The sequence below is a fragment of the Sceloporus undulatus genome, chromosome 2, assembly GCF_019175285.1.
Source record: "Sceloporus undulatus isolate JIND9_A2432 ecotype Alabama chromosome 2, SceUnd_v1.1, whole genome shotgun sequence".
In the NCBI taxonomy this organism is placed as follows: domain Eukaryota; kingdom Metazoa; phylum Chordata; class Lepidosauria; order Squamata; family Phrynosomatidae; genus Sceloporus; species Sceloporus undulatus.
Window position 1 is genome coordinate 76,514,612 of NC_056523.1, and position 14,281 is coordinate 76,528,892.

A 14,281-nucleotide genomic window follows, 5' to 3' on the forward strand; every position below is an offset into this window, starting at 1 on the left:
ATGGGATTTCACTCTCATTGAAGCCTCAGGTTCACATTTGTGGTAGTCAGAGTTGTGTTTGCACAAATGATGTCTATATACCAACTGTACCCATTTCCGAACATCAGATTTGTGTTACAGTGGCACATGACTTCTTTCCATCCCATTTGGATTGTTAGTATGCTCCTTGTGGGGTGCCTTCAAAAAATGCTTACAAACTTCAACTATTCCAGAATGCTGTGGCTATATTAACCAAAGCTAGTTATCAGAGGAATTGGGTTCCCTTTGCTGAATTGCTGTAGTTGACCTGTCATCCCTTATGACTTGGGATCAGAGTAACTAATGCATGCATTCTCTAATATGGGATCCTGCCAGGGCTTTAAGATCTTTATTGAGGACGTTCTCTTCTTGCCACTATGCAGGGCCAGCTCATCCATATAGGTGAACTAGGCAGCCGCCTAGGGCAGCAAAATTTAAGGGCAGTATGGCAGCTTTTTTGTATACTTTTTTGTGTAATTAAACAATATTAAAGTGAAAACTCATTACAGCTAGCGATGTAAAAGCAGGCTACCGTATGACGGTTTCTTTGTACAATGGCCAAACCATAAATGTGCCCCTGTGTCCGTGGTATGGTTTTTAATTGGCTTTTTGACTAATTCTCAATACTATGATGAGAGATTGGAACCTAAGTTTTATGTCATGTTTAGCTTTAACAATTGAAACATCAGAAATCAAGGGGTGAAAGTAATTATGAGGGGTGACAGGGGGTGCCAAAATATTTGTCGCCTAGGGTAGCCAAATACCTAGAGCTGGTCCTGCCACTATGCCAGCAAGCACATCCAGAGAGGATGCAAGAGAAGGCCACTCCCAGATTCTGGAACTCAATGGCAAGGAAGGCTAGGTCTGTTCCCTTTTGTTCATGCAGGCTTCTGGCATACACATTAGTTCACAGGAAAAAGGAACTCTTTCTTTAATCAATGTGTTTTAAATCTGTTATACTTGTTTTTATATGACTTTTGTTTTTACCTGTGTGTTAATTTTTAGAAAGTTGGGATATAAATTAAAAATAAAATCAAGCAAACCACTGGAGGGCAATCACATGAGAACAGGTCTCACGAAATGTGCCACTTATCAGAGTGGTAATTTTAGCCATGCTATCATAAACCCAGGCTGCATTTGCACTGCAGAAAGAATGCAGTTTTGACACTGCTTTAACTTCTATGGCTCAGTGTTATGGAATTTTGGGATTTGTAGTTTTATGAGATATTTAGCTTTCTCTGTAAGAGAGCTTTGGTGCCACAACAAACTGTAAATCTTAGAATTCCATCATATTGAACCAGGGCAGTTAAAGTGGTGTCAAACTCCCTCGGAGTGTAGTGGAGTCTCCTTCCTTGGAGGTCTTTAAGCAGAGGCTAGATGGCCACCTGATGGGGATGCTTTGATTGGGATTTCCTGCATGGCAGGGGAGTGGACTGGATGGCCCTTGCAGTCTCTTCCAACTCTATGATTCTATGATTATTTGTGCAGTGCAGTTGTTTGATCACAGAGATGAAACAAACATGGTTAAAACTGCCCATATCTTACAGGAAAGTTCTCACTAGCAGCTTGTTATAAGGAACTGCTTCCAGGAAGTCTCCTTTCAAATAGAAGGGGCTCTGCACATTGGTGAACCAACATTTGATTGTTCATACAAATTATTGTACTCCTGTGTGAATTTGCTGTGTCTTCTTTTCTTCATATGAATAAGGTCTTAGCAGAAATCTGACTCAAGTTCATGGTCACTCTTTTCCAATTAAATTTTTATACACACTCACAGATTAATTATCTGCACCCTTTGGCAGCTTTCAGTAAGAATTAGTGAAATAAAACTGTGAAAAGGGTTAGGGGAAAAAGAAAAGGAAGAGAAATACCAGATATCATTGCAGGAGACATAAATTTGTGCTAAATATTTGAAATGTTCCTTAAGAGGCTAGACAGGACATTGCAGAAAAGTTGTGGGAACGGATGCATGACATAAAACAAAATCTTCCTTAAAAGACTATCTGCTTCACTAGTTGCTCCCAAAGAATACAGTGGGTCCTCCACATTCACTGGGGTTACAGGCTCAGGAACCCCATGAAAGTGGGAAAACTGCAAATAAGAAACCACTAGTTTTTTCAACCTGAGAGAACACCTCTCTAGGAATCTCTATTGCCACTCTATGGCCAACATCTGTGGGAATTTGACTACAGAATCATGCTGGAGAATCTACAGATGTCTAGAGAAGTGTTCTTTCTAGGAATCTCTAGGTCCTCCAGTGTGACTCTATGGTCATATTCCAGAAGAGTCGCACTGGAGAATTTAGAGATTCCTAGAGAGAAAATAGTAATGAAATCCATGAGTAATCAAATCCACAAAAGTCAAAGCCACAAATGAGGAGGGCAGACTGTAACCCATTCCCTCAGAGATAATCACTGGAAAAAGATGGAACTGCTGCAATCTTTCAAAGTGTGAGGAGTGATCAGTGCAAGCTCATTTCCAACTGATGTTATTTACCATGTGATCAATTATTATTTGACATACCAGCTCTGTTTTTTTAATCTCTTTTCTGTTTTGGTTTATTTATTTATTTTAATTTTACCATCCCCAACAGACTCAGCTGACAACCGCAATAAAAAAAAATCAATATTAAAAACATAAATAATAATAATAATAATAATAATAATAATAATAAATCCAAACAACTCACAGCTAGAAAACCCAGGAACCATTAACACATTGGTCCTTTAGGCTCCAGCTAGGTAAAGATTATAATTTATCACATCAGCTCTAGTTTTAGTACATGTGTCAATTTATCTTACAAGCTCTTTGTACATTGGAAGGGGGGCAATTCATCACTCATATCGCTCAGAGTTGTTGATTCCAGGACAACTAACCAGCAGTGCAAGAACATGGAAGACAAGATCTTCAAGTGAAAGCATAAAACCAGAAAACCTCAGGTGGTTTTTTTGTGGGTTTTTTGGGCTATGTGGCCATGTTCTAGAAGAGTTTCTTCCTGATGTTTCGCAAGCATCTGTGGCTGGCATCTTCAGAGAATGCTTTGCCTGGAAAAATTGGGCGTATATATACCGTGTGAGTCTGGGAATGTAGGAGGGATTTGCATGTGTATTGTTCTGTGCTGATGGCTGGCCTCAGGCTGAGAGGCTAATGCAAAAGAGGATTAATGTCTGCTAACTGGTGATCATTGTCTGCTGAGAAAGCCCCTGACTCTGAATGGTTTCCCATTTGCATTTGCTGAGTCCTTATTTTGCTATTCCTCAGGACTGGTAGCCAAATTTTGTTCACTTTAAGGGTTTCTTCTTTCCGGTTGAAATTGTCCAGGTGTTTGTGGATTTCAAGGGCTTCCCTGTGCATCCTGACATGGTAGTGGTTGGCATGGCCCAGAATTTCAGTGTTTTCAAACAGTATTTTATGCCCAGGATGGTTTGTAACATGTTCTGCTACTGCTGATTTTTCTGGCTGACCCAGTCTGCAGTGTCTCTCGTGTTCCTTGATTCTTGTTTGCACACTGCGTTTCGTGGTCCCTATGTAGACTTGTCCGCAGCTGCATGGTATGCGGTAAACTCCTGTGGCTGTGAGAGGGTCTCTCTGGTCCTTGGCTGAGCGAAGCATTTGCTGGATTTTCTTTGTTGGTTTGTAAACCATTTGCAGGTTATGCTTCCTCACCACTTTGCCTATTCTGTCTGTGACTCCTCAGACATCAGAAGGGCTGTCAGGCCCAGGAAAACCCGGAGGAGTGAAGACAAGCAGCCACCCAAAGGGAAGGTATTTTTTTAAAAAAATATTCTTTATTCGGTTTTTCTTAAAAGAACTGCAAAACAGAGTAAACATACAATACCATGTGACATTCTCCTCCCCTGCACCAGTATTTAATTACATAGCTTGCTAGCATAGCAAAATACACAGTATAAAGGAGAGAAGAAAATAAAAGAAGAACATGTAAATATTCTGTCCCCTGTCCATAAATTGACCATAATGACTTCCTGTCACAATTTCTACCATTGGTCTGAAATAAGTTAATACTCTTTCCTTTATAGACCTTGTTGGAGGACAAATTGTCCCTTCTTAGCTACCAAACCATTACAAAAGAACAAAGTAGTACTAAATATAGTAGTTGCATTTGTTGCAATTTCACATCGTTTAACATTGTTCTTGGGTATAGCATGCTACAATGTAGCTAGGTCACAATATATCAACATAGAAAAATACTCTTAAACCAACATTTCTTTAGTACCCCTTGGTTCTTAACACTTAGATTTAAAAAAAAAAACCACATATATTCTTACAACCGAGTCTTTGCTTCATCCATATTATGGGGAAAAAGTTCCCCTCCCAAAGGGAAGGTATTTTTACCATACATCAAAGGAGTCACAGACAAGTCTACATAGGGACCACCAAACACTATTTGTGGCTGAACTGAGCACGTGCATGTGGGACACGCACCATGGGTGCACACCCCATTGCTGTTAATGGCGGTCGCCCCTCCACAGATTTCCAGTTCCACAGATCTCAAGTACACGGACTTGGAGGGATGACTGTACATTGCACATACTTCTATTATTATTATCCAGCAAGATACATTAAGGAATTAAAAGATTTCAGTAGATACTATTTTAAAACTGTTACACATTTGAACTCTAAATACAGTCACCCTCCACGATTGCAGGGGTTAGGGGCCAAGGATCCATGTGAAAGTGGAAAAAAAAACATGAATATGTTAGTCCCCCAACATGAATGATAAAGATTCCTCTCCTACCAAGAGCACCATCTGCAACTCTCTTTGCAACCTTGAAACTCATACCCCCCCACTTCCAAAGTGCTCCCACTTCCAAAGTGCTTCCACATTCAATCTGATGTTAACAGCTGCAAAGGATCCACCTTCTCACCTCCTTCCCCTCCCCCCATTTCCAAAGTCTTTCCACTCTGAATCTGATGTTTGCAGCCATCACCACAAAGGAAAGGTACAGTTTTTCTTTTGTCTGGCTGGAAGAAAGGGTGAAGAGGAGGAAGGGAGATAAGTTGGATCCTCCTGAGGGTGGGTGCAAACATCAGATTCAAAGGGAAGGTCTTTGGAAATGAGGAGGATGCAAAGTTTGGCAAAGCAGGGGACTGTACAGTGCTGGTTTTGGCTGGTTGGGAGGAAAAGTGAGGAAAAGAGAGGTGAAGAGGCTGACCTTGTTAAGCAGAAACTACAAAGTCATGAATAGTCAACACCACAAATCTGAAACCCATGAATTTGGAGGGCCAGCTGTATAATGTTAACATTAAACATTAAGTTTTAAACAATGCTGAATGCAAGGATAATGTCCCATCTATGTCTATGTATATGGTTTATATGGAAAGGTTTCAAGAATAGCACTAAAGAGCTAAATTGAGGCCAGTTCTGTTTCTTGTCACAATGATCCTTAATCCTATTTTTGTCTTCTACTGTATTTTCTACCCCACCCAGTGTGGTATCATTTGTAAATTTGATGAGCATCCCCTCTGCTCCTACATCCAAGCTATTTCTAAAGATGTTGAACAACATAGGGAACAGAATCCTCCCAGCTCTCCCTTGTCTGTTACAAGCAGTAAAATAACAAAGCATCCAGGTTCAGGGCTAACAGCCAACTCCAAGCCTGAATTCTTTAGTGCTATTTAAGAGTACCTACCCACCCTAGGAACACCAAACAATGTATTTTCCATATATCAGAAACAATGTATTTGAAATATGACCATTTCATTTAGAATACAAATTAATTTATTGGTGAAGCTCAACTATTTCAACAAAACTATCTTCCGGCAGTAAATCAGAAAATCCAATTGAAACTGCATCTCAATCTAGTCAGAGAGTGTTCTAGCTCCCATTATATATTCCTTTATATCCTTCTAAGAGCCATAACCATGTAATGGTAATCTGAAACAAGCACATTAAAGAAAAGACTGTTTTCTTTGGTTAAGTATACTTGCTTTTTCCTCTTCTCTTATAGTCTACACTTTGACAAACTACGCTTTCTTCTCTCATAGTCTACACTGAGTGCATGTTCTTTCTTTGAACATTTAAAGGGGGATTCCCATATGCTAAACAGCCTTGGGAAATAGTTATACAGCAAACACCCAATATCCCATCCTGACGGCAAACCTTCCCGCTCCTTCCACCATTATACACTATCCAGGGCTGTCAAATTTTCTGTACTATCAGAATTTCTCCCCCTAATGTCTATTCAAAATTCTTTTTCATGCATTTAGAGCCTTTTGGTTCAGATCCTTTCCTTTCATGGTGAACAAAGCAAATTTGTTCCATTATCTATGTTCCATCTCTTCAAATATTTGATGGTGGCTATTACAACGACTCTTAATAATCTCTTCCAGATTAAATACAACTTCCTCAACCTTTCCTCATGGGACTTGGTCTCCTTGGTCACCCTTGTCTGAACACATCCCTATTTGGCAACAACCTTCTTAAACTACTGTGCTCAGAACTAGTTATTGTATTCCTGATAAGATCTGATCAAAGAAGGATACCATTACTCACCAAGATCTAGACACAAAACCTCTGATGGCACAGTTTAGAATTACTGTATATTCATCTGGTTACCCACCACATCTCACAGCTAACTCATGTTTAGCTTTTCTTTTAACAAAATGATAGATCTTTTTTGCTTGTGGTGCTATCAGTCCATATCTGATGATGTCTTTGCATAATTAATTTTTGCTACCAAACTGAAAAACTTTATATTTATTTCTGCTGAAATTCATTTTGCTAAATTGAAGCCAATTCTGTATCTTGTCACAATCATTCTTAATCCTATTTTATGTCTTGTACTGTATTTTCTACCCCACCCAGTGTGGTATCATCTGTAAATCTGATGAGCATCCCTTTTGCTCCTTCGTCCAAGCTATTTCGAAAAATGTTGAACAACACAGGGAACAGAATCTGCAGCACCCCACTTGTCACTTTTTTCCACGCTGATGCCAATCCATCTTTGGGTACAGTCCATCAACCAGGTGCAAATACACACTGTAGCATCACCTAGTCTATGTTTTATCAGCTTGTCAACAAGAATAGCATGAGGAAGCCGGGCCTTTAGAGAAAGTGGGGGAAAGGAACCATCAATGACAACACCCAATATATTTTGAAAGAGATAAGAATATCAGAAATTTGGAAGAAAATGATGATAACAAAACAAATCAGAGCAGTTGCTGTATTTCCCTGGAATAAAATGGGGGCTAACAACATTAATCGACTAATCTGTGCAATTAACTGATTAATGACTTGATCACAGATTAATTGATATTCTGTTTTTAATCTCAGCCAGCCATCTGGGCTCTCCCTCTTGGACCTACGTAATTCTCCCACTGCTGCCTTTTTCTCTTTGCAGCAGTCTCTATTCCTTTCTGCTGCAAAAGCGGTACTGCTACTAGTACTTTACATTTATTTACTGACACAACACAGAAGTGGCATGTTCCCTGTCCAGAGGGTTTGTTGTCTAATACACAACAATGATGTGAAGGGGAATATGGCTGGCAGGGGAAGAGGTGATGGAAACTGAGAAATAGAAGAGAAAGTGGTTTTCCAGGAAAGGCTATGAGCTTTCACACAGCAAGGATGCTGCTAGTGGCATCTGGAGCAGCAACCCTTATTAAAAAGGTGCAGAAATATGAGTCCCAAGGTGTTTACAACAGTAATGCGAACATCCATGGGAACATGAGTTTTATTTATTCTTACCTATGTGGTATGATTATTTCTGGAACACTACTCTGAAATCTAGAAAGGATGAAAGCTTTTTGAAAATCCCCTTAAAACTAGACTTAGGGACACCTACTTCTCCTTAAAGACTCATTTGGTCCTTGTGGTCCTCTTGGTACTCCCACACTTTTCTGTGTTCTATTCATAGTTATTTGGAGCAGAGCATTTAGTAGACAACATCCTCTATCCTTCCCCCTGATATTAGACACATACTAAGTACACTTATTTTTTGGTGCATAATGAAGACGTGTTTATTTTTTGCAAGCCTTCCCCATGTAGTTCAGTCTTCCGTACATTTTAGTAAAATAGAAATGGGGATATTGTATACTTATTTTATATTGTTTTTTATTTTATTATTGCCATGCAAGCTTTTAAATCTTTAGATGTGACCATTTTACAAGTACCAAATGTTCATAAATAACATTGCCCTAAGTTTTGAAGAACCAGAAGAGAAAGCATTGTTGCATTTGTGTATCACACTGAAGATGGTTCCAAAATGGCACATAAAACAACCACTGTGGGGATGAACACAGAAAATACACTAGTCACCAAGATAATGACTCTCCAGTCCATTCCTAAATGTTAGCATGGGTTTCCTTTATATCTAGTGGATGTATTTGAGATATATGACATGAACTCTCTGAGAGGTAAAACAAAATCTGGAAATCTTGCAGAATGGTGACAGGATTGTAAAAGAGCTTCTATATGATTGGAAAAGCAGGTGAGAATACACTCCCCCTTATGAGGCTAGCTGTGTAAGAACCATGGGGGAAAACACTATCAACTGAGTGCTTCATGCATCCAGATTATGTAGCCAAATATTTGATAAAGCGCTAGTTGTTTTTCAGCCTCTGGAAATGTTGGATTAGTGACATCCTAAATATTAGCATGGAGGTTCTCGGCAGTCTGTTTGTGCCTCTTCCAAAAATAAATGTAAACTCTGGTTCTCAGATTTTCAAGTGCCTTCTTATTGATGTGTATGCAGATGCATCTTTTTTCAAATAGTACAGTAACACAACCTGTTAGATATGCTTTTATAATATGGTGATATATGCATACACACACGAGACACAGTATATATTATTAATAAATATTATCTGATCAAATCTGCAAAAGCCTTGGCTAATGTATTAAACATTCTCTTATTTTTTCTAACAAGGGGCACAGAAGCACTTTGTGATATAGTACTTTGAACAGTATTGAGATAATCTATTCTATTTGATAATGTGAGGGGGGAAAGCTTAACATTAAAAACTTTTTTAAAAATGTTAAATGTATTTTAATCTCAATGACATATTTCACTTGAATCAGCTAATGCAGTTGTATGTCTTCTAAATTATCTGTAACAGGAATTTCAGAAACATTTTCTGTATATTAGCAAGTTTCTGGCCCAAACATATAGCTAATAGATCAATTACTTGATTTCTAGATCACACACACACACACACACACAAGAACTTTGGGACCAAAGTAAGTAATTCACATCAAAATACTAATGTATGTATCTCATAATCCCATATGCCCCAGCTGCCTAGTTCCTTTACCCTCCTATCTTCAAGTGCAGGATGGTTTTAAATGTATTAAATACAGTATTTGGTGAAGAGGTAGTACCATTGTAGATCTACAAGAAGGTAACTAAAAACCTAACTGTAAGTAAATGTATTCAGAAGTAAATTGGTTTGTGTTTTTATTGGGCCTACTCTCATGTAGGTATGCATAACCTCCCAGGCTAAGGACTAGAGTAAAATCTGAACATAAATGAGCAGTGAGCAACATAAACCTGTTAAGGTATGAGATGAGAAAAGGCACCAGATTCCATCTGATGTTGGAAGCTAAGCTGGGTCAGCCCTAGTTAGTACTTGGATAGGGAACTACCAAGGAATACTGGGTGCTGTAAGCTAGATTTCAGAGGAAAGAATTGGCAAAACAACACATGAGTATTCTTTGCCTTAGAAAACCTTATGAAATTCATGGTGTTGCCATAAATCGACAGGCGGCTTGGAGGTGCATCCATACACACCACACAGTAAACTGTCTTATATTAAGTCAGAAGACTGGCCCATGCAACAATGGCTCTCCAGTGTTTCAAACAAGAATCTTATCCATCCACTGCTAAAGATGCCAGGAACTGAACCTGGGTCCATCTCTATGCAAAATATGTTGTCTACTACCGAGCCACGGTCCCCTCCTCTTATTGTAACCTGCTCCAAATATACTGCCCCAGATTATGCAGTAAATGCAGCAATACATTCCTCTTCACCCTTTTTTGGTAGAGATTTGAGTCGCCTGCTTCTGAAGCTCAGCCACGAATAGCAGTATATATGTCACATTAAGCAAATCTCAATTATACTATAAAACAAACTACACCTAATAAAATATACCTTTCATTGAGCATAACAGCCTTTTCAGCATGAAGTCTGACACAAATACTATTTTGCACAAAGACACTGCTAGTATGCTTTTTATTAACATCTTTAGCGATTGCCATATGTGTTTGTCTTAAAGCTCCCACAAGAACCTTTATTTCTATTAGAACCAAGTAACACGGCTCCCTCTGCTCAGCTAACCAACTAACACTGTTCGTGTGCATGACTGTTTCTTAAGAATGAGGAAATAAATGTGCATCAATCGGGGTAGGGATATAACAGGAGACTTATTCTTGGAGAATGTGGTTGTAGTGACCATTTAAGGTTGGAAACAAGTCCAGTACACTTCTGCACAAATGTATTAGTATTTGGATGGCTTCCCAGCCCTGCTCTTCAACACATCATGGCAGGAATGCCACTGAAAAGCCTCAATGTGCAGATGCCTCAAAACAAGAGCCTCTGTTTTCCATCAGTTAAATTTTATGCTTCATAAGTGAATCCAAGCTGAAAAATTAGAGAAAACTACCAGAGCCACACATCCCCATTCACAGTAATTAGAGAATTCTGCTGCAGGTCCCAACACAAAAGCAGCCCTCTCCTTCATACATCATCTACACAGAAAACCAGGCACATACATATTTGTTCACACAGACACAGTCTTCTCCAAAGCTTTATGGAAATGGATTCTTCCTGAGCCATGTCTGTATGAACTTTTCTTGCTGTATCCACTGATTCTTGGTCTACATGCTTGGCCTACATCAGCTAAGGGATAATATGCAAAACTGGGATTCTTCAGGATGGAAGCAGCTGCCATATCACAACTCTGACATCACTTTATCTCTATACAGAAGGCAATTCTACAAACAGATGATCTGCCTTTGCAGAAGTATTTTTTAAAATTGAAGATGTTATCGAAACACATATCTCTACAACTTTGAAGCAGGATGGCTAATGATTGCCTGAAAGAAGATGCAAAGAGATCAGTACGAAAGATAACACTGTGCTATTTAACAGATTTCTTCTACAAACTTTTGTACAAAATTCAGTTCATAATCTGATCCCTAAAGGGTGATATGGAAATCTGTGGTGTTAACCAAAAGAGAACCTTAACCCAGGACAGCAAACTATTTGATTTCTTCCAGAAGCCAATTTTACATTCTCCATGTAGTAACGGCACATTCAACAGTGCAAGTCCCTTTTAAACCTGTAAACATTGATGATATGCTATTCATATACTTCTGCCAAGATTTTTTTTAATGGCTTAATCCTCTTTGTATAGACACATTCGATATTTTAATAAAATTTTACCACAAGAGGCTGAGATATAGTACTCTCCTGAATTTTTCACTAACTTCTGTTTTTCCATCTGTGCTACTTTCAGCACAAAAGACCTGCATTTGTTGGTGGGTGAAGATTATACCTTTTCGCAATTTATTTGAAATGTGTTATTCTGCGGCATGATCCCTGATCATTACACTGCTCCCCTCCCTAACATTTTTCATCTTTTCCTGTACTCCTGATATCTTGGTTCAATTATTTCTCCACACGTAGGTTACATAACCCCTCTTTTACACACACACACACACACACACACACACACACATTTTACAAACAGGCCACAACCTAGAGCATATATATGTATGTTTATATACGCAGGGGTGATGCACCATCAGTAGTATCATCACAAGGTAGCACCACAGCAGCATAGCTGGTCAAGGAGCCACTGTCAGAGAGGAGCATGGAAATATTTCTTGTTGACAACCAAATCCTAAAGTATCCCTGACAGGCTGAAAGGAGCGACTTGAGGTTCCTCAACTACAAGCCCTATCTTTCCCTCTTTGTTTTGCCTGCCACTCATTCCATCCCTGGCTGTGTAAGCGGCATCCCATTCAGGTTTCTAACCCCTCTATATATACACACATATACATATACATATACATACATACATACATATCACAAACAAGCCACAACCTAGAAAACCTGAAGGGGTAGCTGTGTTGGCCATTTCACAAATATACAACCTAGAGCATGTATGTGTATGTATATGTAAGGGCAACGCACCATCGTAAAGAGCATGCGGGTGTATGTATGTGCATGTGTATATATCTGTTGTGGATTTCTTTTCCTTAGAGAAAACCAGCAAACATCATTTATTTAGCTGCAGCACTGTTCCCAGTAGGAAATCCATCCAAATTATTGGGAACTCCGAATTCAAAGTGAACCTAGTTTTTATAGCATTTTGAACAAAGAAAACTAGAAATCACATTTCACTGGTTACGCTGAATTAAACATTTTCACCCCTGTATATTCATTGCATGTTCAAATATTACACCTCACATGGGTCTCTATCCCTGTTACCCATCAATCAAACCATTTATCTATACGTGTTTTTTTACTGTCCTCAAATTGTTTATGCAGTACTTCCTTTTATTTGGGCCAGCAACTTAAAATCTGGAGCCATTCAGAGTGGTTTGCGTTCCAAAGCAGAACATTTGACATGACCCTAGAATAACAGCCTTTGCTCTTAGCACATTTCACATTTCAGCTTCAGCTCCTCTGAGCATAAGGAAAATTCTGAGTTTTAACCACTCTGCCACAGAACGGAAGGGTGACGCACCCTCATAAGGAGCATGTATCTGTATGCGTATGTATGTAAGTACGTGTATGTGTATGTATGTCAGGGCGACGCACCCTCATAAGGTAGCATAAATGTGTAACCAGACTCCCACTCATGTTTCTCCCTGAGAGAGAGCATCCTTCACTACCAGAACCTTGGGATGTTAGGCACATGCTGCCATAGTCGCCATCCATCTACAACGGTGGATGAATAAATCACCACAAACAGGGGACAGGTGCCTCCATCCTTGCCTTCCTGCTGTGTCCACACTGGAGAGATAACCCGGTTTGGCACCACTTTGGCGCAAGGCTGCTATGGAATTCTGGGAGTTGGAGTTTGTTGTGGGGACCAGACTCCTCACTGAGCCCACAACAAACTCCAACTCCCAGAATTCCACAGCCCTGAGCCAAAGGGGTGCCAAACCGGGTTATCTCTCCAGTGTGGACACAGCCTTAGCTTATAGCTGCAAGCCTCCCAGAGAGTGGAGCTCCAACCCAGGCCCTCCCTCGCCTGGGATTCCCACCTGGAGGAGGGTCCGGGCGGCTGCTGAGCGGAGGCGGCGGTGGAGGGAGCCCTTCCTGCTGGGAGCTGTCCTCCGATGCCTGGTGCTGAAGGAGGCTTGGCGGTCCCGGGCGAGGCGGCGGAGGCTGCGGCGGAGGGGCCTAAGGGCAGCTGCCCCTCGGCTCCCCCGCCCTCCAGGCTGGCCTCGTTGCCCATGGCGGGCGGTGGAGGCGGTGGAGGCGGCGGGGGCAGCCGGGGTGGCGACGGGCTCCTTCAGCCTCCTCCTCCTCCTCCTGCTCAGCGCAGCGCCGCCATCAGCAGCCTCGCTCCACCATCGCGCTGCCTGCCCCCCATCTCCGCACTGGGCATGCGCACTCCTGGGGGAAGTGGGCGCGCGGGCGGGCGCGAGCCACACAGCGTGCGTGCGCGTGCCTGAGAATACTCAGCCATCGACCTTCTCCTCCTCCTCCTCTTCGTTCTGCCTCCCTTTCCGAAAGAGGGGCGCGCGCTAGGCTAGGCTGACCAATCACAACCTAGCACTTCCCACCGCTGGGAAGTGAAAAGCGCCTCTCTCTGGCCGCGCCAGGGCCCCCCCCCTCAAGCTGAGACGCACAGACACATACACAGTCTCTCTATCACTCCCTTCTTTTTCCTCTCTCCATGGTCCTGTTGTCGGCCGGGCACGCGCCTTCCACAGCGAAGGCCTCGGCCTTGGGACTGACCAATGGGCGCTGGCTGCTCCTTCCCTCCCCCGTTGCGCCGTCCAATGGGAATCTCCCTTGCCTCACCCCACCCTCCAGCACGTGCCCTCGCCTTGCCCTCCTCTCGCCTGGCCCAGGATTGTACTCTAGTAGAGGGGCCAAGCCTGAGGGGGAGGGGGAGGGGCTCGCCTCGCGCCTTCGTCACCAACGGCTCAACGCTTTTCCCGCGCGCGCGCCGGCTGACCAATGGGAGCAGGACTTTTTGCCCTTGGGCTGACCAAGGCATTCGGAGGCTGCACGCGCACTGCACTGTAGAAACACACTAATACAATCTGACACCCCTTTAGCT

The 14,281-nt window shown here is 41.6% G+C and overlaps 1 protein-coding gene across 2 annotated transcripts in view; it reads right to left on the reverse strand.

Annotated features, from left to right (window-relative positions):
• Nucleotides 1–13,874, reverse strand: part of LOC121920950 (protein bassoon-like) — a 167,193-nt gene extending 153,319 nt beyond the window's left edge. For both annotated transcript variants that reach the window (XM_042448292.1, XM_042448291.1), the window contains exon 1: nt 13,254–13,874. In XM_042448292.1, the coding sequence (XP_042304226.1) occupies nt 13,254–13,447 (194 nt within the window). In that variant the 5' untranslated portion in view covers nt 13,448–13,874. The remainder of the gene's footprint in view (nt 1–13,253) is intronic.
• Between the last annotated feature and the right edge of the window lie 407 nt (nt 13,875–14,281).